Here is a 24,499-nt window from a genome sequence, read left to right on the forward strand (position 1 = left end):
TTTAAAATGTCTAGGGATATAAATAAGCAAATGAGGAATTATTAGTAGGAAGTAGATCTTTTGCTACTTATTTAACTTGAAGTTTAGTCACGGAACCAATGTTTTGCTTACCACTAGCAGGAAGAGATCTGTGAGTGTGTACGGTAAAACGTCCCACTTTGTCGATTGCTATAAAGCCGCTTTGTCAATTTATTCATATAAAGACAAGTGAATCTCGCCTTAATGGTAACCGATAGTGGGACGTCTTATTAAACATACTCACATTTGCTGGTATCTTAGGGCATGTAAGATCCTTATATGGCAAGCAAGTCAAGAAACAACACTTTGTAGGAACAAATAAAACAACATTATATGAAATATCCTCTATTTATTTTTATTTATTAACAAACTAGCCAATCGCTGACTCAAAACGTTCACCAGTCAAAATAAATCACATTTCATCCTCGGCAGGACAGGCACCTAAATGACTGCAGGCCGCACGGCCAAATGCAACGTGGTGGGGAAATGAGGAAAATGCTCGTCTATGACCAGTCTCAGAAATAAGTTTAGAATTCCATACATAAAAACCTACTTAAACAATAAGTTTCAGTGACCCTCAACTTATGGCTTGAGTTTTTTTTATGTGATAGCAGGCAAACAAGCAAACAGGTCGTGGTAAGCGATCACTGCCGCCCATGGACACCCAGAAAGGTTGGAGATGCGTTGCTGGCCTGTAAGATGGGTTTTGAGACTGCTCAAAAAGACTTTTTTTTTTTAATTTTTGATCGAGTTTGTCTATATCTTTGCACAGATATATGCATTCTTCCAAATGATTGTATTACAAACTCGTCATGGGACAAAAAATGAATTGCCGTGCGGCCCGAAAATAACCAGAAAGTACCAAGCTCTTTCTCGCTTCTACATAAACGGGTGTTGTAGGGTCTTCGCTTCAATGTGCCAATGGCAAAATAAAAACATTTAATTGCAAATTTGAGATCAAAAACCTTTTGAAAATAACGAAAAGTACAGTCAAGTGCAAAAATAAGTATCGAAAAAGTCGACTCAAAAATATGGTACTACGCTCTTATTACACCGAACTAAGGTGCTATGGGACATATTTTTGAGTAACATGTGTACACCCATATTTTTACACTTGACTGTACATCACGAAATCGAATGGACAGATTCTGAAAATTACAAAAGGAAGAATATAAGTGTATAGGGATAAGATTTAAAGTGTTTTTTTTAAGGTTTAGCTTTTAGCTACGGACGATATTCCGTATTACCACTCCGAGAAATAAACTTTTCAATCTTACCCAAATGCATCTATATTTTACCCTATTGGAAAACTTTTGTTAAGTTCGGTTTCATCATAGAATAAATATAAGACAATCATACCATCCCATACATTAAAATGCAACCGCCTAAGAACGCGCATATACTTCACCACACATAGATGGCGCCCACAAAAAATGTCTTGTAGCTTTTTTTTTTTTTAAATAATGGCTTTCTGCTACCAGGGCACTTTGCCAGTGTCAAGTAAATTACAGAGATATATAAAACAGTATAAGTAGTTTTCGCGATGAACTGGAGGATAGCTGGAGCAGCAGTACAAAGCATGATGGCGGCCGGGACCACGAACTGCCGAGTGGTGTCCGTAGAATTGGTTATTCGTATCTCCAAAAGAATTCTTCATTAAATGCACTCTTTGCGCAGGCTATTCACTGCATAATATCCTATCAAACTTACACATTAAACAGCAGAATGCAAAAAATACATCGGAGGACGATCCGCCATGTTCCATGGGTCAATCGAAAGTCCCGTCTTGTAGCTTTTGATTATACTTGTAGATGGCGTTAAGTGTCACTTTTGACATAGATTTATGGCTCGAAGGGCTGGCTTGTTATGGCAACAAGGCATTTTTGTAACGCCATCTATGTATGGTGTAGTGTAGTGTATGCGCGGATGGTATGATCTTATATTTAAGCTATGGTTTCATACAATGTTTCATTCTGTGATTTCTACAAAGGATAATCTTTGAAAGTCTATATTCATTTTAAAGTCAGTGTTAAGGAATATATGTGTACCTAATGTACCTATGCAATTTTGGCGAAGAGCGAGTGTATTTAAAAAAAAAGCATGTTTACCCCACAACAAACCCAGTATGGGACTTTATAAAAATTTAAAACACCTATTCTAAACGTCTCTAGACGTTATAAAAAATATCAACGCGTGACAAGAGCGCGCGGAGTAACATAAAAATAAGGATGCCCTTTTTGTAGTGAGAGACAAGTAGACAATCTGTAACAGACGAACGCACCAGACCGTGACTTTTATCACGTCAGCAAATCTTTCGCTCTCACTTATAGCTGCGTCCTTGACGGACTAATGGCGAACCGTCTCCGTTTGATCATAGAGAAATAAGGGAAGAGTTGTAACTCGATACATCAGTAAATTATGGTATATGCGAGTTATTTGTATAGGCATAGTTATAGTCACATCTATAGCGACAATCACGCGTCAAATAGCTGAATTATCAGTATCACTATTCGACACTAGGTGTCAATAGTGTCTCGTCTGCCAAAAATTTAATATTAGAACAGTTTATAATACAAGCAGAAAGAATTGAAAACAGAATACTGATTAATATTATTGTAATATTAACTAAAAATTGGTGTCTATTGATAAGTAGAAGTACTGATAATTTACGCTAGTTGACGCGTGATTGTCGCTAGATGTCACTTAACTATGCCTATACAAATAACTCGCATTTACGGATGTATGGAGTTACAACTCTTCCGTTACTTATTCCTCTATGGTTTGATCCAAGTCCGGTCCGTTTGTCTGTTACAGCTTTAAGGCAAGCAGCAAGAAAACACCATAATTTGTGTCAATAACAGTAGTTGTTAACGGACCGAGATATTCTGAAAGGAAGAAGTTTTCTGAATATCACTAGCCTCGGGACGAGTGAAGAATGACATTTTCGCACGTGTAACGAACGACGTTTTAAACTATAATAATTTTCGAAGTCTACTATTTTTCTAAAATCTATTTGACAGATTTCACACTTTATATTTTGCAGTAAATGCAAAGTAATTGATTAAAAAAAAAGAATGCCGGTGCTACTGATACTGATAATACACTTTTTGTAACCCCCGCGCCTCATGTGAAAAAATCGTAAAATTGATTACATACAACTTAGAAAGTATTATCTTTTATAAAATTAATATCCAAAACAGTAAACAGTTTCTTAACCTTCATTACTCATACAGTAAAAAACTTTAAACATCAATTCACATTTCTCAATTTTTTTAAATTTATATGTATTTTATTATGGCAACCCAGTGTAATGTAAATTAAAAAACCGTCTACTCTTAAAATACAGGGCTGACAACACTGCGCGCCGTCGCACGCATAAAAAAAGGTTCTACATTTTTGTACTAAACATGAAATACATTTTTAAGCACTAACCTTTAAATAAGCTGTTACTTTTTATTCTTACATTTGTCAATTATTTTTAAGTATAAAAGCAGTGGCTAAGTCAATATATTAGTCAGAAATTGACGATATTTCATCGCTCGAAAATCACCATTTGGTGACCATTACTCGTATTTTAAGTTTATTTAAATTATCATTATCAATACTTAACAATATACTGCATTGCTAATTGCCACTATATTTTAACTTTAAATTTACTTGGGTGGATCAACTTTTTTCGTATTGTCAGGTTGTCAAAGAAGGGTGGTTTAGTTTGTCAAAAAAAAGTTATGTCAAGTAATTGTCAACCACAAACATGTTTAGGGGGCATTTTCAGAATTTGGGACCCCCTCAATTAGCGTAGGTCGTTAACAAAAATTAACTCATTGTCAGTTTTGTGACAATAATTTTATTAGGCATGAAATTTCAATAAAATTGCTTTTGTGTTAATTACCTAAACTATAAGCAGTAATCTACATTAAGAACATAAAAAAGTTGGTTACAAAATTAATTGTCGTCACAAAACTGACATCGAGTTCATTTTTGTTAACAACCGTCACTAATTTAGGGTTCCAATTTCTAAAAATGCCCTTATACAACGAAAATAAGTTTCTTTTCTTTCCTTAGACAACGGTAACCATGGCAACGGTAAAAAGTTTTCCACCCTAAAAAAGCTATATATCTTACATTCACTACGCAACCAAACAGTAAATATATTTGTCTTTAGACGTTTTAGTTAGGCTTTATATGTACGCTTACATCATTGCTTGTCATGTTTGCTGTCAGTTGTACTTCTTAGTTAAACAATGAAAGTATTTCAGAAATCCGTAGTTTTTCAAGTTTTTTTTTAATACTACGTCGGTGGCAAACAAGCATACGGTCCGCCTGATGGAAAGCCGTCACCGTAACCTATGGACGTCTGCAACTCGAGGAGTGTCACATGCGCGTTGCCAAACCATTAAAAACTTGTACACTCCTTCTTTTTGCTGTGTAAAATACACAGCAAAAAAGAGTGTACAAGTTCTAAGGGTTCAAGTTACAAAGAGTAAAAACAGCCTGTACGTTGGTGGCAAACAGGCATTCGAACCACCTGATGGTAAGTAGTCACCCGTAGGCTACGGACGCCTGCAAGTCAAGAATTACAGCATACTTATGTTGAGCTCTGGCAACCTTACTGCCCAGCAAGAACAGAGTTGTACTTGTACTTCTATTATTTTATTAGTTTCCTATGTATTCGATATTCATTTTTGGCTTCCTGGCATATAACCTGCCACTATGGATTTCTGAAACTTTCATCGGCCAACCTTTAGGTGCTATGTATACATTTGTGTACTATAGAACAGTATATGTCTATAAAAAGCGATACAAAATTTGATTTCGCCACATCGCTTAGTACAGGAACTGTGAATATTATGGATAGGCCATACGTAAAATTACACATCACTTATACCCGAAAGTTTAGAACATAAGACAACTAATGTCATTTTGGTATAAAATTACGCCATTTTCCAAATTTTCGTGCAAAATATGGGTCTTTTTGACCAGTATACAGTCACCAACAAAAACATCGAACAAAAAGATAAGGTTGCCCAAACATGTGTCTCGCTGATATGGCTCTAGAAACAAGAATGTGTGAGATATTTAGCCCCCGACGCAAAACGACAGGGTGTTATAAGTTTGACGTGACTGTCTGTCTGTCTGTGGCATCGTAGCTCCCAAATCGACGAACCGATTTAGATTTACTTTTTTTTGTTTGAAAGCTGAATTAGTCGGGAGTGTTCTTAGCCATGTTTCATGAAAATCAGTCCACTATGTCGCGGTCGGGGGATTTTTCAAAAATTTAATTTTTTTAACCTAAGTTAGATTATCGGCCATATTTTTGTGCGACATTATTCCCGGTGACTGCACGTATGCATGTATGTTCATATGTTCCCTCATAACTTCTAAAAGCATTTCTCTCCCGTTCTGAATTTTCAAGAATAAGTCTTCAGTGCCACTCCAGTATGACCCATGTGTGTGTGTGTGTGTGTGTGTATGTGTGCGACGGCGGAACGCAGTTTACTCGCGCAGTTTGAGCGCGTGGTCCTTGATGGCGCCACCGTCGCCCTCAGACACGTAGCGTTTGCGGCCTCTGAAACGAAAAACAAGTTTTAGCACAAGTTTGTTTTTGGGACAAGTTTTTTATCGCTGTCTGTAATATAGGGAACTTGACTGTACTTAAAATATTCTTTAAATATTTTATACCATGCACGAAATAAAGCATCAGATAATTACATGAAAATCATGGACAGAAATTATTTCTAAATCCAATTTCCATTTAATAAGTCAGGTAAATATATAAAGTAACTGAGTTGACCGTGACGTCACTCAATACGATTTCATATTAATTCCATATTAGCAACACGTTCAAATTCGTTTTGACAGTTCTTAGAAAGAAGCTGATTTGACTAGAAGGCAAGTAGCCTATTCTTTCAGTTATTATTACCATCAGGATTGTAAAAACCGCTAGCGCGCTAGCCAGACAACATGAATTGTATTGTGGTTTTACTGTGTTGTATTTGCCTGTTTGTAACCCAGACTTAAATAATTAAATGAATAACACGTGACCCAGCTTGAACTTCTGCTGGCAGCGCTCGAGGAAGCTCCCAGCATGAAGGACACACCCATACACCTGCAACAGCTGTAGCCCTACACCTGCAACAGCTGTAACTCACCTGCTCGGCATACGCTTGATGACCACGTCCCCCAGCTTGAACTTCTGCTGGCAGGAAGCGGTCCAGCATGATGTAGGACTCGCACCCATACACCTGCAACACCTGTAACCATACACCTGCAACAGCTGTAACTCACCTGCTCGGCATGCGCTTGATGACCATGTCCCCCAGCTTGAACTTCTGCTGGCAGCGCTTGAGGAAGCTCCCAGCAGGATGGGGGACACACCCATACACCTGTAACCCTACACCTGCAACACCTGTAACCCTACACCTGCAACACCTGTAACCCTACACCTGCAACACCTGTAGCTCACCTGCTCGGCATGCGCTTGATGACCACGTCCCCCAGCTTGAACTTCTGCTGGCAGCGCTCGAGGAAGCGGTCCAGCATGATGTAGGCCAGCGGCACGTCCAGCACGATGTCCGACATGTCTTCCAGCACGCGGAGGAAGCCCTGTAACCAGTGTTAGGGCTGAGAATTTTTTTTAAAACTATAAATGGGCTTACTCGTGGCCACAGTACCACATCCAAATGCTATTATTGTTTTAAAAATACTTGTTACGTTTTGAATAGGTTTTTTTTTAAATCTTTTTATTTTATTTTATAGAGTCGTTTTTGTTATTGACAACTGTTGTTTTTTTAGTTTGGTAAAATATGTTTGTATTATTTGTTTCAATTATTGCTAATTAGTATGTTTTATTTATATGTGTATATAAGTGTAATTTCAAATGCGATTTATATTGCTTGTGAATTAAATAAATGAAATGAAAACAGACTAGCCTAGGCGAAGCTCGCCCGATACGATGCAGCTCGCCTAGAAGGTACCTGTTCACCCTTGATTTGAAGGTGAACACACACATTAAAAAACTAAAAAATGATGCTTAATTTATGGTTTGTAAAGAAACATTTAAGAGTTTCTGTAAAGCAAAACTTCATAAGGAATCCGGACTAGTCACAAAGTGTTTTAGTGTTTCGTCTAGTTTGGTTGACAGATAACGTAGGTTAGGTTCCTTATAAGGTGTAGAGGAGGACTAAGAAAGGTTTTTTCAAAATTCATCTCCTAAGGGGGTGAAATGGGGGTCCAAAGTAAGAAGGCTGCATAAATATCTGACACGCTCTTATCCATACTAATATTATAAATGGGAAAGTGTGTGTGTCTGTTTGTTTGTGTTTGTCCGTCTTTCACGGCAAAACGGAGCGACGAAAAGACGTGATTTTTTAAGTGAAGATAGGTGAAGGGATGGAGAGTGACATAGGCTACCTTTTGTCTCTTTCTAACGCGAACAAAGCCGCGGGCAAAAGCTAGTAATAAATAATAATAATAATTATTGGGACACCTTACACAGATCAACTTAGCCCCAAACTAAGCAAAGCCTGTACTATTGGTGCTAAGCGACGATATACATACTTAAATAGATAAATATATATGTACTTATATGCATAGAAAACATCCATGAATCAGGAACAAATATCTGTGCTCATCACACAAATAAATGCCCTTACCGGGATTCGAACCCAGGACCGCGGCTCAGCAGGCAGGGTCACTACCGACTGAGCCAGAGAGTCATGTCTCTAGAAATAAGATTGTTTCACAAGATATTTGCGGCCTTCTTTTTGTGCTATTTTATTGCTGGTGACTAGTGTAGTGTACAGAAACTCACTCGGTCCATCTGATCAGGAGTGACGATGACACACCGCCTCAGCTCAGCTAAGAAAGTGCACAGCTGCTCCTCCACCGAGGAGTTGACTGTCTCCAACGCCAACAAAATAGTCTGAAACAAATAAATTTTTTTTAGCAATTTTATAGATTTTGAAGGTAATAGGCAAATCTCAAAATAAATTTTTGTCTTGAGGCATTGACTTCATAATTTTATGGGCCTATGATTTTGTATGAAGATGTATTGTATTAATTCTAATGCATGTGTATGTTGTGTCTGTACTAGGACGAGTATGCCTAAATCCATACACTTTGCTGCGCCAGCGCCGAATGCGTGCTTTAGAAAAAAACATTACTAGAAATATAACCTAACCACAAAATTAAAATTTTGAAAAAACCTCCGTTAGTGACATAGTGGACCGATTTTCATGAAACATGCCTAAGAACATTCCCGACAAACTCAGCATTCAAACAAAAAAAACTAAATCTAAATCGGTTCATCCGTTCGGGAGCTACGATGCCACAGACAGACAGACACGTCAAACTTATAACACCCCGTCGTTTTTGCGTCGGGGGTTAAAAAGAGAGTTCATCCTCATCACGCAGGTCAGGTCTCCTTGAGGAGCTGGTGCCCTCCATCATTAGCTGACTGCTGGAACTCCTCACCTCATATACCAGCTCATGGTGGAAATGCGTCTCTTCCAGCTCTCACACTGCTACAACCAGATCTCTGCAGGTCAGGTACTCCTCGAGGAGCTGGATCTATTCCAGGTGTTCTCCATCATCAGCTCACCTCATAGACCAGCTCGTTGTGGAAATGCGGCACCTCCAGCTCTCGCACGCAGCGCATGGCTCCAGCCACACTGGCTGGCTTTGCTCCAGGTGCCCTCCATCATCAGCTGACCGGAACAGCTGCTCACCTCATATACCAGCTCGTGGTGGAAATGCGGCACCTCCAGCTCTCGCACGCAGCGCATGGCTCCAGCCACACAGGCTGGCTTTGCTCCAGGTGCCCTCCATCATCAGCTGACTGGAACAGCTGCTCACCTCATATACCAGCTCGTGGTGGAAATGCGGCACCTCCAGCTCTCGCACGCAGCGCATGGCCTCGGCCAGGTCCCCGCAGGTCAGGTACTCCTTGAGGAGCAGCTGGATCTGCCGGATCAGGGACTTCACTGGCCTGGAAAAACGGCGAGGGTTAAAAATAGTTCTGATTCAACGTGAGATCAGATACTTTCTGGTGCACTCCGGACAAGCGGTAAAATTTTCACCCAATCTGATGAAAATCGACTGTTTTACAATTTGAAATTAAAATAAAATAAAAAATAAAATAAATATTGGGGACACCTTACACAGGTCAACTTAGCCCCAAACTAAGCAAAGCTTGTACTATGGGCACAGTATAAGAAATATTACTATCGTACAGTATGGCCACTCCCGCTCCCCGCTGATAGCGCCGCCCACCCCCTCTCGGTTACCTCACAGTTACCGCCTGTCAAAAACGCTAACCGTCAACCTGTCATATCTCACTCATACAAGCATGGTACGCGTTCACCTACACGAGCTTAGACTGTGTGCTAGGAACGCGCCTCTTTCATATATTTGATCGCCAGTGTCCGAGGTGTGCTATGGGTGCTAGGCGACGATATACATACTTAAATAGATATAAATCAACGACCGGTCTGGCGCAGTCGGTAGTGACCCTGCCTGCTACGCTATATATATATATATATATATATATCGTTGTCTGAGTACCCACAACACAAGCCTTCTTGAGCTTACCGTGGGCCTCAGCAGGGGCGGCTCACTCCGCGATCCTTTCGCCGCGCTACAAGTACATGCCGGCGGCCGCGAGTTCGCGGCCCATTCAGTGGCGACGACCTTCGCGCGGCGCAATAGAATTCAATGTCGTCTGCACGCGTGCGGTCTGTTTGTTAATGTAGGTAAGAATTTAGAATGGCGGCATTTTGTGAACATCAAAGGAGTGAGCCTTTGTACTTGTACTATTATATATTCTGTGGCCTCAGTCAATCTGTGTAAGAATGTCCTATAATATTTAATTTAATTTAATATTTAATAATATAAATACATACTTATATAAGTACATAGAAAACATCCATGACTCAGGAATAAATATCTGTGCTCATCACACAAATAAATGCCCTTACCGAGATTCGAACCCAGGACCGCGGCTTGTCACTACCGACTGAGCCAGACCGGTTGTCAACCGTATACCTAAGAAATTAGAGGAAAACTGTTTCATTAACTTGGGTATATTTCAGTATTGTAAAAAATAACTTACCTGATGCCGCCACCGACGCCCCAAATATTGTCGAGCCTGACAAGACCCTGCTTCATGGAGAGCAGTGTCTCAGCTCGGTGGATCGCTTGCCTGCACAAGAGGAAGGAGCTTTTAGTGTGTCTATATTAGGGTGGATAAAAAAAACACTTTTTTGGAATCAGCAAACCTAATAGTTATCAATCAATGACCCTTAGTCTATGAAGCCCTTGTACAAAATTTCAGCTTTTTTAATCAACTTCTTCAGCCCCCGCATTTGGTTTGAAATTTTGAAAATCTCAAACAATCCTGAAAATTCAACTTTATACAACTCTATATTCATTCACTACGCGATTTTCTCAAGCAAAGCTTTGACGCTTGTCATAAGGATATTCAGACAGGTTAGTCGTGTAAAAGATACGCAGTACTGATAATTTACGCTATTTGACGCGTGGGTGACGCCAGATGTCACTACAAATAGCTTGCATTTACTGATGTATGGAGTTACAACTCTTTCCATACTTATTCCTATATGCTTCGAATGAAGGTTCCTATAATAGTTCGTTAGAGATAGGAACCTGGCGGCAGCATTGAGTGGTGTATCACGTTGCTGCGACACAAAACGAGGCGGCAAACAGTCGTCGGCCACGCATCGCGCGATGAAGTTGGACAACAGGACTGCTGCGTCCGGCGTGTCCAGAACCAAGTCGGGCAGTTTCTCCAGCAAGCGCTCGAATGCTGTAAGAAAATATTCAGTTAAAGCGTTGATTTCACATCCTAAGGGCCAGTTGCATCAACCACATTTGACAGACTCATCAACGACACAAAGCAGCTGTCTATAGCATTTCTCGTACAATAAAATTTAGCGAACGCTTTAGGGTCCCCCCACATCTAGCGTCTCACGAGCGTGCCAACTGTATGAAAAAAGACGAGGCGTCAGGCTTTGCCGATGCTCGCGAGGCGCTAGATGTGGGGGGAGACCCTTAACGGTAACAGATTTCGATGCAACCGACCGCGACCCTTAGTTACGTTACTGTGCATCTTTTGGTCCTGTCCTTCCAAAATGAAGGTATTATTTTTTAAGTAGCATCTTACGGGCATTACGCTCTTGAAGTGGTCTAATAGATTTCGATGCCGTGGATCAAATCGATTACATTGTTCTCCTTCTAGACGTGGCCTGTTACATTTTGGTGCCGTGAACAGGATTTTTCAACCAAAATGTTAGTTTCATTTTGTATTTCTGCGATTTTATAGTTAATTTCCTTAGGGCAACATCCTTCACAGAGAACACCCTCCCTATAGTCCCTATACAGCTCCGATACCAGCACAAATGCCATATTGCAGTTACTTGGCTTGTGTTCCAATTCCAAGGCAGTTTTTATGATGGTCTCATGACGGTCAGATGGATTCAATCTATGTAATAAAGAAGAGCAAGGTATCTTGAGGGCATTGTACTGCTTTTTGCAGTGGCCTGTTTTATTTTGGTGCCCTGACCAGGATGTTAATTGTTTACAGGTCTGCTTACCTAAAGCTATATCCTTGGCGGAGAACACCCTTCCATACAAATCGGACACGAGTACAGAGGCCATCTCACAGTGGCTCGGCTTATGTTCCAAGGCCGTCTCTATGATGGTCTCGCAGACGAGATGGCTTCGCTTGGCAGTGACGAACTCCAGGAAGTCCTCGGCGGCCGCGTTGGTGTCGCCATGCTCGAAGTACTCGAGGATCACGGGCTCTGACTTGCGCTGTGGAAAAGAAAATATATTTTACTATTTACTCACGATCATGTAGTCACAGTCGCGTACACATTTGTCAAAAACAATGCCCAATATCGGGTCCACCGCAGGGCTTGGATACCGGTTAAATTTTCAAACCGTTATCATGTACTTGCGGACAAACCTTTAAATTTTGTTTTCGGTCGATAAACCGCTATTTTTAAACCGGTTTTTATAAGAACTCTCTCATAAAGGTTTCGTTCGATTAACCGGTTTAGAACAAAATAAACCGGTTTATTCCGCAGAATAATACGTAAGACTGTTCTAACCAAACAAAAAACTCGCTGCGCGAACTTAGGTATTTAGGTGCGTCTCGCAGCTCGTCGAATAAACCGCTTTATTTCGGTTAAAATAAAGTTCTCAAAACGTTCGCGTTCTTTAAAAAGTTCGGGGCAAAATCGAAATAAACCGGTTTTAACCGGTAAAAAGTAAACCGGTTCCAAGCCTTGGTTCACCGTAGCCTTTAGTCATGTATAGCTTAGCTACTAAGATCCCGGCTTTCGGATTCGTTCGTGCTAGGAACGAAATGAGACGACAGTCGATCTGACACTCAACACTGCATGTACAACACATGTATTAATGACAATAATGGCCATATAATCAGAGCCAGCTCTGTAGTCTGTAGACCATTTGCAATAACAAAGGGTGGTGTATGCGCCATAATTAATGCCAAAATTCTATGAAAATGTGACGCATATGATTGATATATATAAGAATACATAATAGTACAAGTACAGAAGGCTCACTGCTTTGATGTTCAGTGTTCACAAAATGCCGCCTTTCATTTTTCTTACCAGCAAACGGACCGCACGCGAGCAGCAAACATTGAGTTCTATTGCGCCGCGCGAACGCCGTCAACCACTGAATGGGCTGAGCTGCGCCGGCGCCAGCATGAAGTTGTTGCTCGGCGAAAGAATCGCGAAGTGCGCCGCTCCTGATAATATAACGATTCTCCCTCTGTTATATTTGAGGCTGAGCAAAGTTAGCTTATACTGATTCTACCTCAATACTGGTTAGAGAAGTTCTGAACGTCCCCTGGCTGACAGCTCTGCAGTGAGTGGACGAGAATTCGATATGGCGGAGCCCAGGATTGTAGGAGCGTCATGCTAAGAGTTGTCATACATTTTACGTGGTAATAAATCAATAATTCAAGACTAAGTGCGTTTTACTGTTAATAATACTAATTCCGGATTCACATCTTGTCACCACAGATAAAGGAAGGAAGGAGATCGGACACGCCTGGCGAATTGTATTGAATACACCCGTCGCAAATTCTTCAACCCACACACACTTGTAGATGGACGCTCCTTGAGCTATTGCGCAATACACGCGTATTATTTCCATGTCTGTGTACATGAGAACGACCAACAAGTCGTGTCATCACGCACGCACACAACGACAACTGTATGCTCAACGAGCTAACAACCTCAACCGCCGGTGGCCTGTCCGCTCTTTAATAATGCTATGAGCTTGTCACAAAAAAGGCGCGAAATTCAAATTTTCTATGTGACGATAAACCTTCTCACCTACAGAGATGACACCTATAGTAAAGTGTAGATATTATCAAGTTATGCATGTTGCTATAAGACATTGTCCTTAAAAATCAGTCTTTGACTTAGTTATGGTACAATTAAACAGTACCACAAAATCAGCTTGATATTGATATCCTCTGAACTTGTTTCTAGAACATGGAATATATTGTCATGCTTAGTAGACGGAGTGCAAATGTTTTGGTGAAAGTTGGCATATCCCAAAAACCAGGTCATAATATGGGCACAGAAGAAGTCTCCCTAGGTATAACTGTTTTCTCTGTAAATGACCGATTTTTCTAGTATAGCTCTGGCATATCTTTGTTTGCCACGAAGAATCCTAATCATGTACATAACTTTCATGTGGTCGCTCATGGCCCTAATATCCATATAAAATGCGCATGGTTCTTTTTAACCCCCGACGCAAAAACGACACGAGCGTCTGTCTGTCTGTACGTCTGTCTGTCTGTTTGTCTCTGTGTGTGTGTCTGTCTGTGGCATCGTAGCTCCCGAACGGATGAACCGATTTCGATTTAGTTTTTTTTTGTTTGAAAGCTGAGTTAGTCGGGAGTGTTCTTAGCCATGTTTCATGAAAATCGGTCCACTATGTCGGGGTCGGGGGTTTTTTCAAAATTATAATTTTGTGGTTAGGTTATTAAGTGTTGTCTCCATCGATGTTGTTGATGATCCCGGTGAGCCCCATATTTTTCAAACTTACCGCCTTTTTTTAGAGACAAGATGTGCTTGACCGTCTATATCAATTAAGTTACTGTGTTATGGTAGAGTTAAGAAAGACCTGCGTGACCTTCAAGTGACTGAGTGGCATCAGATCGCACAGGATAGGAGCGAATGGCGGAATCTAGTGTCGGAGGCCAAGATCCACTTCGGGTCGCTGAGCCATCGCAGTAAGTAAGTAAGTAAGTTATGGTAGAGTAAAAATGTAGCCAAGTGACCTGCGTCATCAAAACGAATCGATTCGATTAACACCTCAATCATAAACTTAGGCTTAGTGTTTCGTTTCTACACGTGCAACATGACAAGTCATGCCCAGGTACATTATTTCACTACGAAAACGCTCTTCCATATGTAGAATGTATAGATGTCATAAAGTATTTTTTTAACTACATAAAGGAAAATGAAAAAAGATCTTTTGTAACACCAACAGGTCCAAAAGGTTGCAGGTTCGAGACCAGCCCGTGGTGTGTATATTTTCATTGTTCATTTTATTCAAAAATTTGTATTATAGCTCGCAGACGTTTCAGCCTGATAAAAATAGTTTAATCAAAGCACAGACCAACCCCTATAGACATCCATTACAAGACGACTCGCGGTCACCAGCCTTACTTGTATTTGCCATGATATAAGCGCGGGCGCTCGTCGTGCCAGATCAGTAACGACCAAGTAACCGACCCGAAAGCAGCTCGTGTTTTTCGCAATAAAAAAATTGAAAAAGGGTATTTTGATGCCTTAAAGATGTCCACATGTAGTGTGAAATGGTGTGGAAAGGTAACAAGAAGTTCAAATTTAAAAACGGACGGTATTACATTCCACAAATAAGTCATATTTATAATTTATTCAGAGCCGGCATAGGTCAACTTACACTGGCCACGTACGCGACAGTAGAGGGACAGTCATACTTCTGTCCCTTTTCATCTGGTGCGACTGCCTGCCGTCCTTGAAACGACCAATCGCAGCGCGCTAAACACATTCCCCTCCCGCTCCTCGCGCCCCAAGCACTGGTGATTTGTAGCACGCACAAAATTTACAATATTGCCACTCTATAGGAGGTTCTCTGTGAATCAAAGCCTTCTCTGACCACGAACTTTGTATTCAACATTGGAAACATTTCATCAATTTCATGTTAAAAAAATATGTTTTTAAAGAATTTACCATCCCCATTTTAAAACATACGAAGACTTATAATATTTAACTGAACTGCATTTAATGAGACGTTTTACAAATTTCTATTAGCACTGAAAATGAAAAAAATTAAAATGAAATATTTATTTTTCAAGTAGGCATATTAAAATGCGCATATGAACGTCAAATAAAGCTACACCGGCTCTAACCCTACGCCTCAGCCTCAAGAAGATTTCAGTCCCCCCCTCAGTTGGGAGGGGGGTATCCACTATGGGACCGGCAAGAAACTCGGCGGACCACTTCTTTTCAAAACATTACATCTTATAATTAACATGCATTAAATAACAAGATAAAATTTAACATGCAAAAGTATTCATCAAAAAGTTATTAACAGACTGTTTATGTTTTCTCGTCTGCACTTCTACAAGAGACAATTAAGGTATTGTACTAATTGAGACTAAATGAGTTTAGTCATAAAACCGGAAAATGTTAACGGCATGGCGGTTGAACGGCACTTTTTATGCGTACGGGCATAATATCATCATCATCATCATCATCAGTATAATATGATACATAACAAATATGATATATGGTACGAGTAAATCAAGGGTGAACAGGCATCTTCTGGGCGAGCTCACTCCATCGTAAGCCACGTATTTAGCTAGTATGTGCTAGCTAGTACGCCCATTTATTAAAAAAAAAAACAATAATATGTGGTCTTCTGTGCCTAAAGGCTAGGGTGCAATAAGGTTATTTCCATCCTAATTCACATAAAACGGTATTTATTGTACTACAAGCATAAAAATTCATGATGGTAAATAGTAGAAACCGTTTAACACCTAACCTAACCACAAAATTAAAATTTTGAAAAAAACCCCGACCGCGACATAGTAGACCGATTTTCATGAAACATGGCTAAGAACACTCCCGATTAACTCAGCTTTCAGACAAAAAAAAACTAAATCTAAATCGGTTCATCCGTTCGGGAGCTACGATGCCACAGACAGACACACACACAGACACGTCAAACTTATAACACCCCGTCGTTTTTGCGTCGGGGGTTAAAAACAGGGTGCCGTCACCTATATCGGGATCTTTCCCTTAGATAGTTATGTCATGTTATGGCCTAATATCTCGATATCTGTGGCCGACGGCCTAGTTTTAGACAGATCCTTGGACCTTCTATGAAATTCCTACAGAAATTCAGTAACGTCCTTACTGTATGTGAAATTTAAGGACCATTATCTGATGGAAAGCTACACAACATAAATAATAAACCGCACTTCATCCGTACACAAGCCGTCGCGTCAAGCGTCTCAAATCCAAAGATAACATATATCGACCGTCAGTGCCCCAGTTACCGCCACGCGTGCATATTTTATACGGAAGAGTCGGGAGCATTTCCCAAACCAAAGAGCACTCTCTTTGGTTGAAAGGGATTTTGGTAAAGTAAAATCCAGAGGTTCTAAATTTTATCCACTTGTGTCTAGAGATAGCGGTCAATGCAACTTATTGACTGCTATCTCTTTACACGTAGGACTAAAATTTAGAATCTACTACGCTACGTCTTAACAATTTCACTCATATCTATTACCTGATACGAATGACGTGTAATAGTATTTTATGCAACTGGCGTTTAAGTGAGGTCAATAACCACAAAATTAAAATTTTGAAAAAACCCCCGACTGCGACATAGTAGACCGATTTTCATGAAACATGGCTAAGAACACTCCCGACTAACTCAGCTTTCAGACAAAACAAACTAAATCTAAATCGGTTCATCCGTTCGGGAGCTACAATGCCACAGACAGACAAATAGACAGACAGACAGACAGGCAGACAGACAGACAGACGGACAGACAGACAGACAGACACGTCAAACTTATAACACCCCTTCGTTTTTGCGACGGGGGTTAAAAAGGACGAACAATTTGACCTTGAATATAGTCAAATTTTCTGCTTCAAAATTGATATAAGCGTGTGAATCGAGTGGTGAAGATGATTTACCACCTGTGGAACTACTGGAAGCAGTGATAAATTGCGTTTTTTGCGTTGTATTTTCCTCGCTATAGTGAGGGGAAAAATTTTGTGCTATATACACACGGGTGCAAATGTATTTTTCCCCTCGCTACCTCGGAAACACGTGTTTTGTCATTTAATACCAGCGGGTAAAAACGCATTTTATCCACTAGTGGGTAAAGTAATTTGACCTTGAATAAAGTCAAATTAACTGCTTTAAAATAGATAAAAGTAGGTGAATCTAGTAATAAAGCTGATTTACCACCTGTGGAACTACTGGAAGCAGTGATGAAACGCATTTTTTGCGTTGTAGTTTCCTCGCTATAGTGAGGGGAAAAGTTTTGTGCTACACACGGGTGCAAATTTATTTTACTTCTCGTGTGCTGAAAAATTCGCCAAGTTCAGGATTCTATAGTTGAAGCGATCAGCGAGTGGTTCGAGAATAGAATCCTTTCACTTGCTCGTTTTTCAATTCCACACTCGGCGTTAAAATATAGCTTTGCACCCTTGTATAACTATAGTCTATAATACATTAAGATACAAGTGCGTAAAAAAGGAAGCGTTTTAAATTTAAATTAAAACACGACCGAAGGGAGTATTTTAAATCGACACGAGTTACGAATTTCCTTTTCGCACGTGTATCGTACGACGTTTTTCAGTACAGATGGCCCTCCGAAGATTCGAACTGACAAGAAATGAATCACTTCTCGTAACTAGTGCGTAAAAAAAGCACCATCTGTACTGAAAATAACTATTGTTATGAGACCTATAACAATTATCTAAAATCGCGCATGTAACGTCTCAAATACAAAGACAACAGGTATCGACCAACAGACACGCGTCATCACAACTGCATATTTCATACGAACCAGTCTGGGACTGAACACTGCACAAACAAACAAGCGAGCGGATAGAAAAACATGTGTCTCTGTATTCTATAGACTCTTTCAAACACTTAGGATCGGAGGCACCAAAGCGTGTGTTACCATTATTATATTATAACAAACGTTTTACTGTATGGGCATTAATTTCACTGCAACCAAAGAAAATCGATTAGATTATATATGAATGCATTGCATATTATATGCCTAGGTATTTTATAATGAACGACAATTGATAACATTTAATATTATTTTCCTAAAACAAACTATTTTAAGATAGATGCACAGCTATAGATAGTACAAAAGAATCCCAAAAATGCATCGCCAAAAAGTACATCGTAACACACCTTTGTCATAAGTTTTTTTGAAAAAACCCCCGACCGCGACCGATTTTCATGAAACATGACTAAGAACACTCCCGACTAACTCAGCTTGCAGACAAAAAAAAACTAAATCAAAATCGGTTCATCCGTTCGAGAGCTACGATGCCACAGACAGACACACACACAGACAGACAGACAGACAGACAGACGGACAGACAGACAGACACGTCAAACTTATAACACCCCTTCGTTTTTGCGTCGGGGGGGTTAAAAATAACTATGTGTTCCAGTGTCCTTTGGCTGCCACAGTATTATATTTGTATAGGTCCGACCGAGATTTTTGAAGTTGCAGCGAATAAATATGTCTGAAGTCTCGGCCGATAGTTGTTGCAATTGCCGGCCGAGGATTTTTTTCGGCCGAGACTTCATACAATTTATTCGAAAGCGCAAGCCGTAAAGAGAATCTCGGTCGGATTTCACTGAGTTCATTATCGATGCTGTGTATATTGTATGTGTAGATTGAACACTATAGACAGCACTACACTATAATCAGATCTGCACACGTTCTTACTCTCTAAACAACTGTTACGTAACCCATTTGTACACCTTATCTGTTCAACATTTTTTTTGCTGTTAGGGATACAATTAAATACTGTATCTTATACAATTAATGCATCACGGCTATACCTAAGGCCGGTAAATAGCTTCGGTTCGCAACCAAGGCCCTAGTTGCGAAAGGCCGCACGTTCCTAACGATACTCAAACGCGAGCGATTCGAACGTTCTACGAAACCATTTGGTCACATTTTTAGTCACAAATCAATTTCATGAACTATTGATCCCAGATAAAAAGTGTTTTTTTTTTTTAGAGAATTTTTAGTAGTATTTACTACAGTTTATATCGCGAAAAACTAAAAAAGACCTTTCCAGTAGCTCCCCCAATACCCCTCAGTACTTTGAGTATGTGGATTAGAACACCATTCCCTACAACTATGCCAAAATTCGGTTATACACGAGTTTTTCCGATGAGGTAGGCTTCGTTGAGTGAGTTATGTAGGTGAACGCGTAAGCTATGCTTGTATGAGTGAAATATGACGGGTCGACTTTTCGAGTTTTTGACAGGCGGTAACTGTGAGGTAACCGAGAGGGGTGGGCGGCACTTTCAGCAGGGAGCGGGAGTGGCATTACTATACGATAGTACTCTTTATTATACTGTGACACAGGTCAAGTTACGCTGGTTCGCTTACACTCGCGCAAGCTTCGCGAACGCTAGCCCGTAGCGGGTTCAACGACCTCCGCTGTAGGGCAGGCGGCCGCGTAAACGTAACTATTATTAGACGAGAAAAACAGCGAAAAACGGCGTTGACATCTCGAGGCCTATGCAGCTGAGCTGAGTGAATGAGATGAGTTACGTCAATGCGGCTTATGCAGTGCTAGTCGGACTTGTAGGTACTATAATATAATGGCTACTTCACTTAAACGCTGATATTATGAACGTACATTTACGTATAGTGTTTTTTTTTTTTGTTTTCCGTTAAATTACCCTCTGAAGTTGTGAACTCTACCAGTGTTAATCAATTTAAAAATAGACTAGACAAACTATCTAAGTAGTGAAATCGTGCAAAGTGAACTATGATTTAGACGCACCAGCATCAGCTGCCTGTCTAAAACGAAATAAAAATAAAATAATAAAATAAATTCGACACGTTCTTAGGTTCATTATCACTATTATCAGGAACCGCCCTGTATATCACTTTTAGTTAGATTCGCAAAAAAATTAAAAAAAAAATTCATCTTTTTCATCGTTTTCATCCATACTAATATTATAAATGGGAAAGTGTATGTGTCTGTTTGTTTGTCCGTCTTTCACGGTAAAACGGAGCGACGAATAGCGACTTGATTTTTTAAGTAGAGATAGTTGAAGGGATGGAGAGTCATATAAGCTTTTTGTCTCTTTCTAACTCCCCACTTCCCTAAAATGGGGGGGTGGAAGTTGGTATGGAGCATTCCACAATTATCGAATTGAACGCGAGCGAAGTCGCGGGCAAAAGCTAGTACATAAAAAATAATTAATCAGTGTGAGGGACCCTTAAGGATAAAATTCAAGTTAGTGTCAAGTGATTGACGGCACATGTCAAAACAAATAACATTAGGAAGTGGTAAAGGCTGTCACACACGTGTTCAGTAATAATTAATATTTTTTTAATAACTCGGTAACCGTAAGACGCTAGTTTCTTAGAGAAATTAATTGTATTTGATCTAAAGAACCTTTTCTTAAAGTTAACGGAATTCAATGAAAACACGGTGTATGTATTATATTGATTGTAAATAATATTGTTAGTAGTTGTCGTAAATCGCTTATAGTTGTCATGCTCTCTAAATTATTTTTAACCCCCGACGCAAAAACGACGGGGTGTTATAAGTTTGACGTGTCTGTCTGTCTGTCTGTTTGTCTGTCTGTGTGTGTGTGTCTGTCTGTGGCATCGTAGCTCCCGAACGGATGAACCGATTTGGATTTAGTTTTTTTCATTTGAAAGCTGAGTTAGTCGGGAGTGTTCTTAGCCATGTTTCATGAAAATCGGTCCACTAGGTCGCGGTCGGGGGTTTTTTCAAAATTTTAATTTTGTGGTTAGGTTATTCTCACTGCACCCACATAACCCACAACCACATTCGCGAATTTCTGTTTTGCTATGGTTCACTTTTTTTCAATTGTGCAATAAAGTTTAAATAAATAAATAAAGTCGCTCAACGTGCTATGGAAAGAGCTATGCTTGGAGTGTCTCTGAGGGACAAAATTCGGAACGAAGTGATCCGCCAGAGAACCAAGGTCACCGACATAGCTCTGAAAGTTAGTAGGTTGAAGTGGCAATGGGCTGGCCACATATGTCGCAGAACCGATAACCGCTGGAGCAAGCGTGTTCTGGAGTGGAGACCGCGTCTTGGTAAACGTAGTGTGGGACACCCTCTGGCTAGATGGCGGGATGATTTGCATAGGGGGGCTGGCGGAAGCTGGATGCATAAAGCAGCAGACCGGGCTCTGTGGCGTACCTTGGGGGAGGCCTATGTCCAGCAGTGGACTGCAGCGGGCTGATGATGATGATGAAATAAATAAACGGTAGGTAAAATTTGCAGAGCCCATATGAATTGATAGGGGGTCATAACATAAGTCATAATAAAAAAAAAACAGGCGGCCGAATGGGCTACTTGCCTCCTAGTCAAATCAGCTTCTTTTTAAGAATTGTCAAAACGAATTTGAATGACTTGCTAATATGGAATTAATATGAAATCGAATTGAGTGACGTCACGGTCAATGCTTTTACTTTATATATTTTTACCGGACTTGGGACTTATTAAATACGCGAATTCGCGGTCTGCATTAAATGGGTCATTTCGGATCCGAACTGCGGTCCTCCATTTAGTGAACCCTGTTATAAAGGATCACACATTTTGATAATCTCGACTATTTATAGATTAGGTAACGAAGGGAAAGTTAAGGAGGTCGATTACAATTTCCATGGCTACTTAATTGCAAAAAGTACCTAAGTATGTAGTAAATTACAACTAGGGAACAAACCAAATTATTTTATTGAATATTTTTCGATTTTTTCTTTTTTCAAGTAGTCACACTACTATATATATAAATTATAAATTTAAATAGATATCATACACGAAAGAAAAAACGACAGGGCCCACTGGTGGCCGAGCCGGGAATCGAACCCGGGTCTTCAGCTTACGCGGCTAAGCCGGGTTCGATTCCCGGCTCGGCCACCAGTGGGCCCTGTCGTTTTTTCTTTCGTGTATGATATCTATTTAAATTTATATGTACTAAATTGTTGAGAGAATGTAGCGATTTTTACGCTGATGTTCATACAATTTATAAACTAAAAACCTGTTAGAAAAATCACGCAAAACATCTCAGAGATAGTCTGAAATTACTCAGGTGATTTACATCACCAAAGCTATTTGAAATAAACAAAATAAGGAACAAGAAATATTTAACATGTTCAACTTGCTATAAAAAAAATCATGACAAAATTTGTAAATCAAAATCAAAGGGGAACACCCCTGATCAAAAAAGGGAAAGAATTTCAGGATCGCAACAAGTGGAGCAAGTGAAGACACGTGTTATCTGCCTACCCCTCCGAGAAATAAACGTAATAACGTAAATATTAAGCTTTTGCCCGCGGTTTCGATCGAGTTAAATTCGATAAATTGTGGAATGCTTCATATAAACTTCCCCCCCATTTTAGGGAAGCATTGTGAATTTAACAAGTTCGACTTGTTGCGGTTTATCTGTTTGAATCAGCCAAACGTATGTTTAAAACAAATGACAAGTAGCTTGTTGTTTGAACCAAAGAGCACGTAGGCGCTATTTTAACCAAAAAACTTGTTGAACGAACATGAGAACTGGTTGTATTTTCTCTCAGTGTAGCTTATATCACTCTTCCCTTCAATTATCTCCACTTAAAAATCACGTCAATTCGTCGCTCCGTTTTGCAGTGAAAGACGGACAAACAAACACTCACACACTTTCGCATTTCGTCACTACTTTGAAAAAAAACTTATATCTTCTTCTGTCAATGAAAAATGTAATAAGTATGTATGCAATGCATATGGAGCAATGTGAGATACGAGATTTTTTCAAAGTAGTGACGATTTATAATATTAATATGCATGTATGTTAATGTTACCCTGCATTTAATTTAACGGCCCGTATCTGAGATTGTGTGTCTCGTTTTATTATCTGGTTACAGTTTGTTTTTGTTATTATCATTTGGCTCGTTACCGCCACATGCGAGATATTAAGCTATATTTAGACGCCAGAGGGAACGCGCGGCAAAAAATACATTCGTACAGAGCTTTGCGATGATAATGAAAACTATATGAAAATTAAACTTCCTCTTCGTGCCATTTGCAACGATGCATACATAAACACACGCCCGTATTCCCAAACGGGATAGGCAGAGCACATAAAACTGCTCAAGTCTGAGTTTGCTATGATATTTTGGAAATTTTGATGTTATTAATAAGTATAATGAGTTGATGACAGATCCTTACTTACCATTACTTATAAGGCAGAAAAAATAGTATATTGTGCAACAAGGAAGGTAACGATTTTGTCGACGAGTGTTAATAACTCGCGACAGCCGCAGGCTGGAGAGAGTTATAGACACGTGTTTACAAAATCCTTACCTCCTGAGTTACACACAATATTTTTCATCACATTTGAGAGGAAAACACAGAGAAACAAAATCATAAGGCAAAACCTTCAATTATTGGCGGTGTTGTACCGTCCGTTGCTATGGCAACGCGATCAAGCGCAAATCGAGATGGCCGTCACAATTTCCTGCCAGATTGCAAATTATAACGATTTATCAACGTGAAAACTACAAAATAAATGTAAAATACATTTGATATAATTGTAAAACATAAATAAAATGCATTTTTCATACCGTATACTATTTTTTTATAGCTTAATAGTCAAATTTTAGTTGTGCAAAAAAAAATCCTAGGCTGATTGAAACATCCTTTGCCTGAAGTATTGTACGGATTGTATTAATTTTTAAAACTAAATCCATTACTCCCTTAAGACTAAATAGTACATTATTCTTCACTACACGTAGACGCAATGAGACCTTTATACAGCAAATGTGATGAAAAGAAACAAAATCGACATGGCATCAAGTTTATAAAAATAACGTTAACCAACCGTGACATATTTTTAGCAATGCTTAATGTAGGTTAAAGTTATCTTATCGTATCGCTATTTATGTTCTATGCTATGTGTTTAGATAAAACACGAAAACACGCTTTTTGACATTAATATAATTATTAATTAGAAGGATTTGTCGTGTAGGGTTCCGTAGTTTTCCGTATTTTTCTCAAAAACTACTAAACCTATCAAGTTCAAAACAATTTTCCTAGAAAGTCTTTATAAAGTTCTATTTTTGTGATTTTTTTCATATTTTTTAAACATATGGTTCAAAAGTTAGAGGGGGGGGGGACGC

At 39.6% G+C, this 24,499-nt stretch overlaps 1 protein-coding gene across 2 annotated transcripts in view; it reads right to left on the bottom strand.

Moving 5' to 3' along the window:
* Positions 1-350: 350 nt before the first annotated feature.
* Positions 351-24,499, bottom strand: part of LOC125239736 (programmed cell death protein 4) — a 41,105-nt gene continuing 16,956 nt past the window's right edge. For both annotated transcript variants that reach the window (XM_048147382.1, XM_048147381.1), the window contains 7 exons: positions 11,631-11,850; positions 10,684-10,843; positions 10,130-10,219; positions 8,875-9,007; positions 7,832-7,942; positions 6,485-6,624; positions 351-5,587 (listed from right to left, as the gene is read on the bottom strand). In XM_048147382.1, the coding sequence (XP_048003339.1) occupies positions 5,515-5,587; positions 6,485-6,624; positions 7,832-7,942; positions 8,875-9,007; positions 10,130-10,219; positions 10,684-10,843; positions 11,631-11,850 (927 nt within the window). In that variant the 3' untranslated portion in view covers positions 351-5,514. The remainder of the gene's footprint in view (positions 5,588-6,484; positions 6,625-7,831; positions 7,943-8,874; positions 9,008-10,129; positions 10,220-10,683; positions 10,844-11,630; positions 11,851-24,499) is intronic.

The sequence above is a fragment of the Leguminivora glycinivorella genome, chromosome 26 (genome assembly GCF_023078275.1).
Source record: "Leguminivora glycinivorella isolate SPB_JAAS2020 chromosome 26, LegGlyc_1.1, whole genome shotgun sequence".
Lineage (NCBI taxonomy): Eukaryota > Metazoa > Arthropoda > Insecta > Lepidoptera > Tortricidae > Leguminivora > Leguminivora glycinivorella.